The sequence below is a fragment of the Lagopus muta genome, chromosome 3, assembly GCF_023343835.1.
Source record: "Lagopus muta isolate bLagMut1 chromosome 3, bLagMut1 primary, whole genome shotgun sequence".
Taxonomy (NCBI): Eukaryota; Metazoa; Chordata; class Aves; order Galliformes; family Phasianidae; genus Lagopus; species Lagopus muta.
The window spans coordinates 52,189,407-52,203,174 of record NC_064435.1 but is presented as its reverse complement, the minus strand read 5'-3'; the positions used below and the strand labels follow the sequence as shown (position 1 = coordinate 52,203,174).

General features: G+C 40.0%; 1 protein-coding gene across 4 annotated transcripts in view; it reads right to left on the bottom strand.

The window, feature by feature from the left end:
• Positions 1-13,768, bottom strand: part of LDLRAD4 (low density lipoprotein receptor class A domain containing 4) — a 270,903-nt gene that overhangs the window by 133,680 nt on the left and 123,455 nt on the right. For 3 of the 4 annotated variants that reach the window (XM_048940853.1, XM_048940852.1, XM_048940854.1), the window contains one exon: positions 7,246-7,386. The exons of the other annotated variant lie outside the window; for it this stretch is intronic. In XM_048940853.1, the coding sequence (XP_048796810.1) occupies positions 7,246-7,386 (141 nt within the window). The remainder of the gene's footprint in view (positions 1-7,245; positions 7,387-13,768) is intronic. 4 annotated transcript variants of the gene reach the window in all.

Sequence of the window (13,768 nt, the reverse complement as noted above, 5' to 3'; positions counted from 1 at the left end):
ATACTGGTCTGCAAGGAGCTTCTGTCTCTCGCAGAGCCAAGCATATCCATAACATGGAAAGCCATACTGTACTGATGCACGGCATTATTCCTCTGAGTTTGCCAACTTGAAATTTAGGCATCCTCTCAGACACATGAAAGTCAATCTTGGAATCAAGATTTTAATACACTGTGCTTTGAGAATATAAAATTCACTTTTGCATCTGTAAGAAATCAGTAGCAGAAAATGGAGACAAGAAGAAAAAAAGAATTATTAGACGTGATCTTACTAAATTGAAATGTTTCCTACTACATGACGTTTCCTAAAAGCTATCAGGAATTGAAGGAGGGATGAATGAAACGCGTATGAAGAACAAACAGAAACAGTTCTAACAAGTTTTGTTTCTAGATCTTTTTGATTAAAGCTGATACAACTGACTTACATAGCTCACAAATGAATAATACAGCATTTCAGAGCTCTTGGAATTCCCACACTTGAATCTGCATGACACTGAGCTTTTTTTTCTTATTTCATTAACTGTACAAATATGATTAATGTTCAGCTGGAAACAGTGACATGGAAATTCCTCACCAAGAGCCACATTCAGCCCTGCTTGTAAGTAGATACAAATACCTGATGTCGCATTGGCATATTTCAGGGTTGTTACCAGCCACATATGCATGTCTGGCTTGTCCGAATTGCTAACAGCATAATGTTCCAGGAGAAAAATGGGTACACTTCAGCATTACCAAGTTCCTCTGAAGTTTTATTACAGAATTCAGAATGAGATCCACAGCCTACTTCACTGCTTACACTAAATGCCAGGAAATACGGTATTTTTAAAAGTACATAGAAAATGCCAGCGTAAGAAAAAACAAAGAATACACCTTTACGTTTCCCTTTGTTCAAGAACAGGACCAATTTAAAGCACTTTAAGAACGAAAGCAGCATTTCAGTAGGCTGAAAGCAAACTGGATATTCTAAATAACAAGTTATCTGTCTGAGATTCGGTTTTACACACAGATGTAAAATCTAGAATGTTGCCACTTATTCTGTGCCACAAAACCCAGAGGACCCTTTGCTTTTCAAATGAGTCACCATGTGTATTAATTTTCTGTTGTATTTCACCAGTCAAAAAATACTTATCACTCCAGCTACATCAGAAGATTTTTGCTTGCTTATCATTAACCGTCCTTAGAGACAGAGAAAGGGAAAGTGGCAGTGGCAGCAGTGCCTTAATGGCACACGGTCTCCCTTTGGCCACACAGCATAGGCAGCCCCGTGTGCCCTATCCTTACCCACTTGGGCCATGGGGAGTCATGAGGGCCATATCCAGGGAAAGGCAGCAGCAGAATGCTTCCAGGTGTGCTGTGCCATGTAGCCAACAGATCAATGCAATGACTGTGCAGTCCCACACACACGCACGCTCTACGGCTCTACCAGCCACCAGCCCTGCCTGGGCTTTGTATCCGAACAGAATCTCTGCACAGTGCCAGGGCACACAGAGCTGAAATCAATAGTGCCGTAACACCGCAGCTCTCCTTCCTCTCCGAAGCCCACAGATAGAGGAGCTTTAGCTGAAACCAGCACGGAGCTGCGGTGGGGAGCAGGCCCCGCTGCCAGCCGTGAGGCAGGCCCGCATTGATTGCCATCTGATTAGAGGCGGTGTGTCCTGACTTTCCCCAGTCACTTAAGCCGGCGTCTTGTTGCTTGTCCTTAGAGACCACAGCTCCACTCAGGCAGAGAGCGTCTAGACAGTATTCATGATCCATCTGTCTGGCACAGCCAGGCTGATGACAAACTCTATTAGAACCGAAACAATTTTTTTCTCTCTTCCCTCCTCCCATCTCCCTTTTCCTCTGAGAAGCAGTAATCTGACACTGAAAATTACTATCATTGTTGCAATTCTCAAAATAGCAGTGCCAGACTTTCATTAACATCAACGCTAGACTGCTAAATATTTAAAGAAATGGATAAATTTCACCTGAAGTGGGACAGCCCGGCACACATGAAAGCAGAAGCACAATCAAAATGTAAATCTAAGCGGTTATTTTTATCTGCGTGAATTCGGTGTCACAGTCAGAGGGGGATGCCAAAGGTCTCCTTAAACAAAATATTTTCCTTTGATTGAGCTTTTTGTTTTTCAAACAGACTCGTGCTCCAGCCCCCCGCAGATCCTACAAAGCTCAGAGCTGACAGCAGTAGGAGGGGTGCTGAAAGGGAGAGCCAGAGAGCTGCGGTGCGGCTCCTTTTTTACCTCGCCGAGGAAAATGAACTCCCACTGTAAGCCCTGCTCTGCCAAAACAGCCCTGGCGCATCGCCTCCATCAACACCGACAACTTTAGATTTGATGCAGACGTCATTTTCACTTGACGAGAAGGATTTGTTTCCCTTTTTAATTGTTCTCCAAATGTTCATACGTGTCAATATTTGTGTTCAGCATGCCCGTGAGCACCGGCAGATCACAGCAAAGTCTTCCTGCGCTGTTTTCTGCTGAACAACGAACCCAGATCTCCACCATCCCTAAAAATCGCAATGCCGCTCAATTAGAGGGACTTCAATTCTGCAGACTAACAAACAGACTACAGCTCCCATTTCCAAATCTAATTTACTTCTAGCAGGACAAGGCAGGCTGATCATTTGTTCTGAAACAAAGGGAAACGCTCTAAGAAATGAACTGTGTCCTGCTGGAAACACGCACATCGTTCCTATTCATCAGAGCCCAAATTCTGCAGATCATATGCAGCTGCAAGCTGCCCACAAGGCCAAGTCTTTCCAATGTTTAAAATTCTACAGTGAGCTGCATTTTTCCAATCACAGTTTCATGCACTTAATGCACTCAGCCTCGTAACAGAATTCAAGACTAGCCACCTCGATCAATACATATTTACGGTTGAGAGAAATAAAAACAAGAAATGGGCCTTCCAGGGGCTCCTTGGAAAGAGGCTACCCACAGTAAAACGAAGAGTACTCTGCGAGTGTCCTCACCTACCCTGACACATTCAGCTCTGATGCCATTGCATGCCTTTTGACCAACCAACACCTGCTGGATGGCAACTTGTGTTGTCTGAAACTAGTTTCTAACCAGCATGAGCTAATAGAGACCTCGAATCTCTCGGTGCCTCACAGAACCAAACGTCAAATGTAGCACCATAAGGAAACTATCTACTAGTCAGGAGAGGAAAGTGAATAAAAACAAAGGCTGCAGAAATACAGGATTTGTTTCACTTTGTGTAACTGCACCTTACTAAGTTCAGCAACATTCAGAAAGACTGCATTAATAGCCTCCACACAGAGACAGATGAGAAGAGCAAGGTGATATGAACACTCAGCCTATGGGATTAATCTCTGCCTTAACGCTCAGCCACTGCATCTGCTGTAATCATAAGATCCAGGGAGCAGGCACCCACAGAAAGTATCTGTCTATGCTATTGCTCATGCAACATAACTAAACCAAACAAGCTGCAACAAGACATGCTGGATTTGACTGCTGGCAGGAACACAAATGAGAAATGCTTCAGTAGCCAGGAAATACAAGTTACCACTAACATGGGCATAGTGCTGAAATAAGCTTAAGCAGGGCTTCCCTATGAAAGTTTATTTAGACATCGTTTGGAGGCAGTCTACATATTACCATGAAATGAGATTAACACTGCTTCTACAGGACAGAAGGTCTGCATGCAGTGGGAGAAAGGGATTCTTTGGGAAAAAAAAGAAAAAAAAAGTCCAGGGAAAGCAAAAACACACTAATGCCAACCTACTCTGGGTAAAGAAACCTACTCTGGGTAAAGACCACAGTAGTTCCAGTAGACAACAGGCAATCTTGCTCGGATGCAGACCAGCATACACACTGCTCCTTTCAACAGTTCCCTGCCCATTCAAGAACCGTGTGCAAGAAAATGCAAGAATACACCAACATGTAACACTAACTAGCCTAGAAATTAGCACTTAAAAATCTTTTTTTTCCTTTTTTTTCCTGGTTGTAATTATTTCCTTTTTACAGTGCTATGTTACCTACCTTCTTGTCACTAAGTAGAGGCCACCTGACGTACATATTTCTGCACTGGAAGGCAATCATCAGCTAGGAGATTTCTAGCATGTGTATTCCGGTATGCTGTGGCAGAGATAGCCATTAAAATCATTGACAAAAGCATGGAAAAGTTTCCTAATTCAAAATGTCATCCCTTTAAGGCCTGGGGACCACACTTAACAACTATTCTGTTTCTTTTTCAAGGCCTGAATAGGCCAGTACAGCTGCCTGCCACATTCCTAGTGATGTTCTTTCCTATTACCAATTGACAACAACTGCTACAATTTAACAGCCTATTTAATAGAGAGAACATAATAAATATCATTAATCCTCATTTCTTTTAAATACTGTTCAGAGCAGTAGCATTTTTCTGCTTTGCTTTGATCTTTTTTTCTGTTCGGTTCACCTTTAGGTCCACTGTTTTACTATTTGTTGCATTTAATTTAGTACAGAAGTCCCTTCATTTACCAGCACGTGTCACACAGTCCCTACTTCCATGAAAAAATACAGTCGTTATTGAGATCCAAAAATACAACAAATAACCAACCACCCTTTCTGCCACAAAGAAAGCAAGTAGTTACATACTTCAGGATGCTCCTACCAATAAATGAAATATTCTTCTTCAAGCTTCTAATTTGCCCTGTTGTTACAAAACTATTAGACAACATGACTGTTTATGTAATCATTCCACTTCACTCAGCACTGAGGAGCAGAACCACCGCTCTGGACAACTTACTGTATAAGGAGTCAGATGAAATGAACAAACTAACAGACCTGGGGAAACAATTCAAATGAAAGAACTTGGTATTTTTTCTTTTCTAAGTGTACCAGAGAGTAACTGAGCAATCTGCATGGTAGCCAACTTGTCACGCATAAAAGGCTGACATGAAAGAAGCAGACCACACCAACCTCAGCTCCTGTGAAGCAGCCAACTGCTGCTGAAGGCTTCTTAGAGACAAATTCTGCCTGGTTTGGTGTGGGTAAACTTCATCTTCCTGAGGCACAGGGAGCACCAGCTAGCTTCCCGCATGGCTGCCTTTCAGGCCTGCCTTTCTTTCTTGGGGCAGTGAACTGCTCAAACGCCCCAGGGGAGAGGTAATTTTAGGGGGATCGGGAAGTCTACCAACCCAGGACCAAACAAGTAATGATTTGAAGACTCTAAAGCCTTTGTGGGCTACTGAACAACGACTCAATCCACGAGGCTACAGGAAATCAAAAGGACTGCTTGGATCCCACTGAGGATCCACGCACTCGCAGGGTATCCCTGTCACCCCTTGGTGCCTGCAGTGCATCCACACACACACCAACAGCACCACAAGGCTGCACAACAGCATACAGTGCTGGCTGTATTAACACCACCAAGTAAGGAAATAAATGCTCATACCCAGAGCAATTACGTCTCATGCCTGCAATATCACCAAGCTTGTACAGCTTGTACATACAAAATATGCAACAAGACAGTGCCCCAGCCGCAGCTTGTTTCCAACACTATACCCAGTCCTTCCCTCCACCTGTAACACAGTGATTTTCCAAGCTCCTGTTGGTCAAATTCAGAAACAAGGGGGCCCAAGGAGGTTGTGGATGCCCCATCCCTAGAGGCATTCAAGGCCAGGCTGGATGTGGCTCTGGGCAGCCTGGTCTGGTGGTTGGCAACCCTGCACACAGCAGAGGCTTGAAACCAGGTGATCGTTGTGGTCCTTTTCAACCCAGGCCATTCTATCATTCTGTGATTCTATGATTCTAATGGAGAAGCTGCTGTATTTCGGTCAGAAAATCCCCCTTTTTGCATGCACAAAGTATGAGGCAATTGAAAACTCAAAAGCCAAAGTTATCCTAAATTAATGGGAAGTACTTGTGACATTCTGATCTGGACCTGAGTGTCTTCGTATGACTTCCATTATAAAAACCAAAACCGAAGCAAAATAAAATGAAATAACATAAATGCACATGTACAGCATTACTATTTTAAAACGTTTGATATCACAGCAAAAGTACAAGATTAGTCACTTAAAAACATGTTAAATTGGAGGTTAGAATGAAGAAAGGGAAGGGAATACATCCGACACCTGTCAGTTTTCTATTATCAATTAACTCCTGTGATTATATCACGTTTAATATTGCATGCGTTCAGTGCAAAAATTACAGATACACACTGCTTGTAATTTCTATTATTAACAGCAACATAATTAACACAGATATTCCTTAGCCAGTCACAACTAGAGCTCAAACAGCTTTTCGAGAGCTGTCATTACTGGCAGAACAACACCAATGGCAAGCACTGCTAGACACCTCATTCCATACACTGCTTTCTCCATCAGACACTGACCAGTGGAGGGACCTACTGATCTGTGGCAAACAACTGTCAATCCTATCAGAAAGGAAATGGTTTAGCGAGCATGTGACAAATTGTCATCCTCCTAATATATGCAATGCTCGTTTCCGCTATCCTTGCATTAAGTAAAGCATTTCTGAAAGAACAGTTTCAATCTTTTTAAAAGCAAATATTGAGGTAATACAGTACCCTGACATATGACAGGAAATCATCACAGTAACAGCACTTCTCTTGCACCTGTAGACCAGAATCGTTATTGGAAAACTCCTCTATTCAGAAAGCTGAATTGCAGCTTAAAAACAGTTGCAAAAAAAAAAAAAAAAAAAAAAAAAAAAAAAAATCAAAATTTGATTTTGTTGTCCATCAGCAAGGGCAAAGTACTAAGAGAGGAATTCTGTCGCTCTCTCTGAGATGCACAGGCACAACAGAATAGCAAGTAAGGCTATTTAAATACATACCTCCAAAGCTCAGCGACCTACCAAATTAGTGCTGATTTCTGCACTAATAAAATATATACAATGACTGAAACAACTTTCTTAATAGTCTCAATAGCATGTGAAGACTATCACACACACGAAACACTTTTCAGAAATGGAACAAAATTGGAAAGCATTTTTTTAATTGTTCAAAATATTATGCTTTCTTTCTCAGAAACCACTTACAGTTCATACAATTGCAACCTCATTTCCTGCAGCACAAACTCCTCCACTTCCCTTCACATGACCTCAACTTTCCAGATTCAGACACCCACAGAAAGCATGTTAGACAGCACTGCTGGTTCAGTGCTCCGTTTCAGCTCCCCTAGACACGATACAGCAGACCAAGTTTCTGAAGACACTGATTTTTGAGGTAACAGACATATTCCACATACATACACAGATGCACATGAAGAGCAAGTACTCACAGCTAAAGATGCCTGGAGGTGGATGCTCTGTTACAAGCAGACAGTTCTCTTCATCACTGTTATCCCCACAGTCATTCTGTTGGTTACAAATCAATGAACCAAGATACAAGCATTTACCACTGGCGCAGGTGAATTTGCACTCTGAAAGGTAAAAAGGAAATCAAAACAAAAATTGATGAGGAAATTAGTGTTTATCTTCTTCACTACCTAGAATGACTGATATTAAAAGCAATTGGTATTTTTCACATAGATGCTATCTTGGCGGATGGGTCTTTCACATTTCATCACCAAAGGAAATAATGCAGTATTTGTAAGCACTGCAAGTATGAATGATGTCTGACTATATGTGATAAATTTTAGATCACTGGAATCAATCCACTAATAAACCAGATTTGCCATTTTGAAAATTCTACTTATTCTAAGAAAGACAAAAGATTTTTCTAGTTCACATTGCTTACAGTTCAGTTACTTACAACACGGACTGTTTTCTCCCCTACATTTGTGTAGCAGTTTATGTATGTGGGGCAAGACAGCACTGTGAATAAATATATTCACTGTCCCATGTTATTAAAAAAAAGTCTTGCCCAATGTAAACAGCACCAGCTGTAAAGCAGTTTGTAACCAGCAACAGTCCTGTCCAGACACAGACAATTATTCTTTAACTACCTTCCCAAAGCCAATCTGCCAGTCTCCCAGCTAATTACAGTCAAGCACTCGCTGCCTGCACACTGAGCTCCCACATTTCAGTTTGCTTTTTTTTTTTTTTTTAGAAGGAAACTCTAAAACCTCTATAAAGCATCTGGATGCTATATACAGGCTCACTGTATTCCTTTACGTTTCATTCACTGAAAACAAATGAATGATTTGCTAAATATGGTTCAGTCACAAGGAAAAACTCCTCTGAGACCAGGTATTTAAACAAAAACATCATTACTTCAAGCTCATTCTTAACTTCTCTCCCTTTTTCCTTTTGTGCAAAAGGACTTAGGCTATCTAACTAATCACACTGGGCTGATCCCTGTCTCTTAAAAGACCACCACAAGGTAAAGCTTCTCACCTCCCACTCCATTTTTATGTTGACTTGAGAGCTACACACTTACCTGCTCCTGGTGACCAAGATGGACAACTGCCATCCTTGGCCTCCTGTTTACTGATAAAGATTCAGGAAGTTCCACCAGCGGTAACTTGTCATACAAACTAGAGCCTAGTGCCTACTCATGGTCCATGCTTTTCTTTAACTTTCTAAGCCCGGTCAGTCAAGGCTTCAGTCTGACTTACTTGTCCTCAGTCTGAAATGGTAATAGCTCAGTATTTAAACATGGCATTATGTACTGAGATTGTCTACTTGGTCGATAATTAAAATTCCATTGCCCTTCAGCTCAACTGATATTTAAATGTCACCTCTAGAAATGAAGCTTAATAGTAAGCATTTGAGATACAATTAAGAATTATTCACAGAAATATAAATACCATTATAAAAGGCTTTTCACTGGGCTTGTTCCAAAGATAAATACACTACCGACACAGAACAGAAGACATATTATATCTAGACAAATTATAGTTCAATGATTACACCTTTAGCATGTTGACAAATTCTGGCAATTGTCATTCTGAAGCAATGGCAAAGTAGATGGAACTAAAACCAAGAAACACTCACAAGCCCTTTATTTAGAGTAGTACAATTCCCTGAAATCTAGGCTTCCCCAGCACTGCAGTTTGGGCTGGCTGATTCTGCTTAAGAGGGGTGATTTTTATCTTCAACATTTGTTCATCTTCAGCAGCTCCAATAGAAGAGTTCCCATTAATTTTAAGAGCACAAGGATTGGACTTGCTCTGAACTGTGAAGACAGGAGCTGTAATTCTAACAAGACCCTAAAACAGTTTACTGAGGGAGGACATCTGCACACTTGTATCTGATGTGCAACATAAGCATGGCAATCACTGTGGGGTGGGAGAAATAAATTGGGAAGGGGAACGAAATCATTTTTCGTAGCATATTTGCTTTGTAACTAAGAGTGATTCGCAGGCCTCTCTCTGAAAACTTCACATCTCAAGTATCAATGACATCTTGGTATGCATACCAACAAGAAGTTGCTGCAGTAAAATATATGCTGCAGCATGTGCAACATGTTAAAATGCTACTTAAGAATATAAATAAAAGCTGTAATATGCTGCATAAGAAACACAAGCATTTCCTGTGCACTTAGAATATGTATTTGAAATGCACTTGGTCAAACTGCACTTAAAAATCAGTAAGTATTTTCCTAAGTAAAGTCCTCAGGATTTATGAAGTATTTAAATTATAGAGTCAACTATTATACAAAGTATTTTTCCACATTCCTCATCCTCTTCAGCCATGACAAAGAACTGAAAAAGCCATTTAAGGCCCTGACCAAAGAGAGTAAGCCTTTGAAACCCAAGAAACTAAGAAGGCTATTAACATTTACTTTTGCAAAGGCGACAGAAAAGATCCCTCTCAATACAATCTGATGATTACCACACTTAGGACTCATTTTTGCAAACTCACAAAGTAAGAAACTGGAGCAAGGAAAGCATAAAGCTGTTTTGGAAGATTAGAAAAGCTAACATGAAAGGGTTCAAACTTTGCAGACATTTTAAATGGGCACACCAGAAAAGGCAGTGAAAATCACCATAAATTGCCGAGATGTTCTTAAAATTAGAGTAGCAACAGACACGCTGCTTCTGTTTGAATGAGAAGTACCAAACACCACAGTGCTTGAAGTCAGAACACGTGGCATGTCACTGTGGCTGCATTTTTTAATTCTTTACTGTGCCTTCATGTTGAGCCCTAACATAAAGCCTTCCACATTCCCCTCATGACTGATATAAAATGCTCAAGCAAGATGTCGACTCAAAAGAAACTAAAGTTAAGAACTCTGAGTCTCTATTTGCCACCAGTTTATACGGTCTTCAGACAACAGAACACGTGAAGCATTAAATTTTTAGTAGCTCTGTTAAAGTGCTGTATTTTAACTAACATTATTGTAAGAGGACTAACCAGAGGAAAGAATTTGTGATTTAAGCTTTATTTTTTTTCTTTTTTTTTTTTCCAGATATAAACTGAATTGAAATTTGGATTCAGTATTCCACAGCTACTTGCTTCTTCCTTGTGACATGAATATCACCATTATCAAAGTGAAAGAAAGAGAAAAAGAGTTGTCAGACCTCTGCTGATGTCCCCACAGGGACTGGATGGTCGCTCTCTATACCACAGGAATCCTTTGTTGATTACGAAGTGCTCCATCTCAAGCCATGCCATCATGTTGCTGACCGAGACGGAGCAAACTTTCTCCAAATATGAATCAAGCCATTAAGTCTGTAGAAGTATGGCTGAGAGAGAAGATCCATTCCAAAAGAAGCCGGACAAAAAGATCATCATGGAATGGCTTAGAACTGGGAAAAGATAAAATCTATGCATACATGAGATCCCAAAGAAGCCCAGAAGTAGTTGTAAAGAGCAGTCTAAGCAAGCAGTGACAGCTGACATTACAAACAGGACAGCACTTTCCATGTCCCAAGTCTAGAACTATCCAATGAAGCCTTTCTAAGCATCTAAAAAAAGGACTTCTCTGTACAGTTATGGTTCATTGTGTCTTCCTTTATATTAAGGTAGGAAAAGGACCACTGATGTACAAGTGGCAGAAATACCACTGTTAACATCAATGATGACTTCACGTGCTATCTAATAAAATTTAACACCTCATGGAGGACTCAATAATGCAAAACTAAGCCTGCACAATCACGTTCTACTGAAGTCTGAAGGGCATTTTTAAAAGAAAAATGCACTGTAGGAATGGAACAAATGAATTAAACAGATAATTCAGTGAAAGCACACAAATACTTCCAAATAGGGAGCATACCTAACATGAGGTATTTGTGAACCTGTGAACTGAAATTCAGTACTTTAGAGTAGTTTGCATAGTAAATGTATTCCAAACAATGTGTGCTTTTTCTAAAACTGGAATTAACTCTCTTTCCAGAGCAAGGCAGATCAAAGTCAGTTTGATGCAGATAGTAGGAAAAAAAGTATTAACAACATTGTCAAAGTGAATGTTAGTAAAAAAACCTGCAGAGATCTGTACCAAAATACAGGAGAGACCTCCAAACTGTGCTGCGGAAATCCAGACCAGTCCAGACTGGATCAATGTACCTGGTGACACACCAGAAAGCTCTTATCAGTAGAAAGCCTTGTACTTGGCTTGTCTAGACAAGAGGAGGGGGAAGAGCTCCAGCTCTGAAAACAAGCCCACACGATTCTTCTTTCACAAATAACATTTCAAAGCTATGCAGTTTTCGTCCTCATTTTCAAGTGGCAATTAGTGAAACATCAGTAGGTTGGTCAGCAAGGCTCTAACTACAGCTAAACTTGAAGCAGATGACAGCTACTGGAGGTTGAAAAACACATCCCTCCTTATAATTACAGCTTACTACATTTGTAATTACGTCTGGAGCATAATTTGAAAATGTATCCTGCCAATACACTGATTCTTTGATACAAAGTCTTAATAAACACACTTCCAGGTATAACTAGACTCTCTTGGAAAAAATGAATGCCAAGAATACTATGACGTACATATCCCATTTTTATGAACTCTATGTATCTAGTGCCAACAGGCATGTTGCTCATAAGTTTGAGGTAGATGCTCATACGCATAAACCATCCATGTACAAGTATTTGTTAGTATATGAATGAATGCATTTAAAATCATTAATTGTAGGCTCTCTTTCAGCTGCAACAGCAAAAGATGAATTTGCCTCATGATACAAAAAGAGTTTTCTCATTAAGAGGAGTTTTTTCTGTAAAATGCAAGATCTGCTATTGCGTGTGTCTATTTTATGCTTTCTGTGCCTATCCAACAAAATAATTTTATCCTTGCATTCAACTTAATTATTTTAGACTTCATTTACACTTGACTTCATACATATGAAGAGCATTCCTACTGTTTTGTCATCACACTTACTGTAGGGCATTTTTAATTATAACTAAGTGCTGTTTGTTTTTGTAATGCAAGTCCAACCACAGGCCAAAAAAAAAAAAAAAAGCAATGAAGTGTCATATTGAAAAAATATGGTGTTTTAGGCCACTGTTACGATGCATGTCACAGCTCCTTATTTAACAGGTCTGAGATTGTTATCTGACCCAGGGCTATAATTCTATTCCACCCATTCAGATAATAAAAAAATGTATCCACACAGCCAGCGATCTAAAACTGTTACCACTGAACCACAGTAAAACACTTCTAACCAACAAAATGAAATCCTAAATTGTATCCAGGACTGGTCCACACTAAAGACACTTCCAAAATCCACTGAATTGGTAGCAATGCTGGCAGTACAGCCAGCAGAGGGTGATCAAATACCCTAGTGGAGTAATGCAAATTGAAGGCAAAAATTCCTGCCCTTGGGTCAATCTACATTCCAGAATAAAGGCCTAATTTCTGATTTCTTAAATAAGAACTTCATTTTAAATACGCCAACGTATTTCTTCATGTAACCATTCAGATTTCAACACATAACAGCCTGAAAGAAAATATGTTTAAAGGGCATCATCACCTGCTGTAATGGTAATAAGAGGCAGAAGTAAATTGGGGAGGGTGGGAGGTGCACTCTTCACCAGAGATTAAAGAAATATAAACCACAAATACCAGACTCAGTACAATAAAGCCCTGTTCAACCTCTGATAAACATCTGTCTGTGTATTATTTTTAATATTGTAGACTGTAGCTTTAGAATGGGAAATAAATCATAAATAGGAGGCAGTGTACACAAGGAACATGTTCATTTGGGAAAAAGCTTTGTTAATAAGGAAGATGGCAGGCTGCCATACGATCTAATAAAACTCCACTGGTGCACAGAAAGGAGGGATAAATAGGTCTTTACAAAACAAAACAAAAAAAATCCACTTCATAAAAAGAATGCCAAGCAGAATACCAGCAAAAAATGAAAGCAGGTCAGCTTACGTAGAACAAGAAACAGAGCTGTAATGCACAAAGGTCTGGCCTCTCTGCTCAAAGCCTCGTGGAGGACAGCAGACTCTGTTCACAGAGCAGCACAAAATGGAGAATATGAGATGTTCTCTACCAGAAGAGATTACAACCTTAAAAACATACTGTTTGAAAGGTTGCTGTTGATTCTAAACCAGTTTCATCTGCTCGGCTACTACCCTCTTCCAGTCTCTTCCTTTTCCAGCAATTGTTTTTCTGTATTCTTCTTAGGGCAAAACCTGACACAATGCAGTAACACTACTTACTATTTATGCTAATACCTAAAGGAAATAAACATAATATTCTTACATTCTGGTAGCAAAATCTGCTATTCAGTTCATCATTTCATGGACATTAGGACATTTTACTAGGCTTATCTTAATTAACAGCCTAACTGCATTGGACATCATGGGGAAAACTGAAGGAACTCCTTTATTTTTGGATTTTTCAACAGAATCAGTTTCCATCTATAATCATTCTTACTCATATGTATCCATGTGGTGTGAAAAGAAACAGAA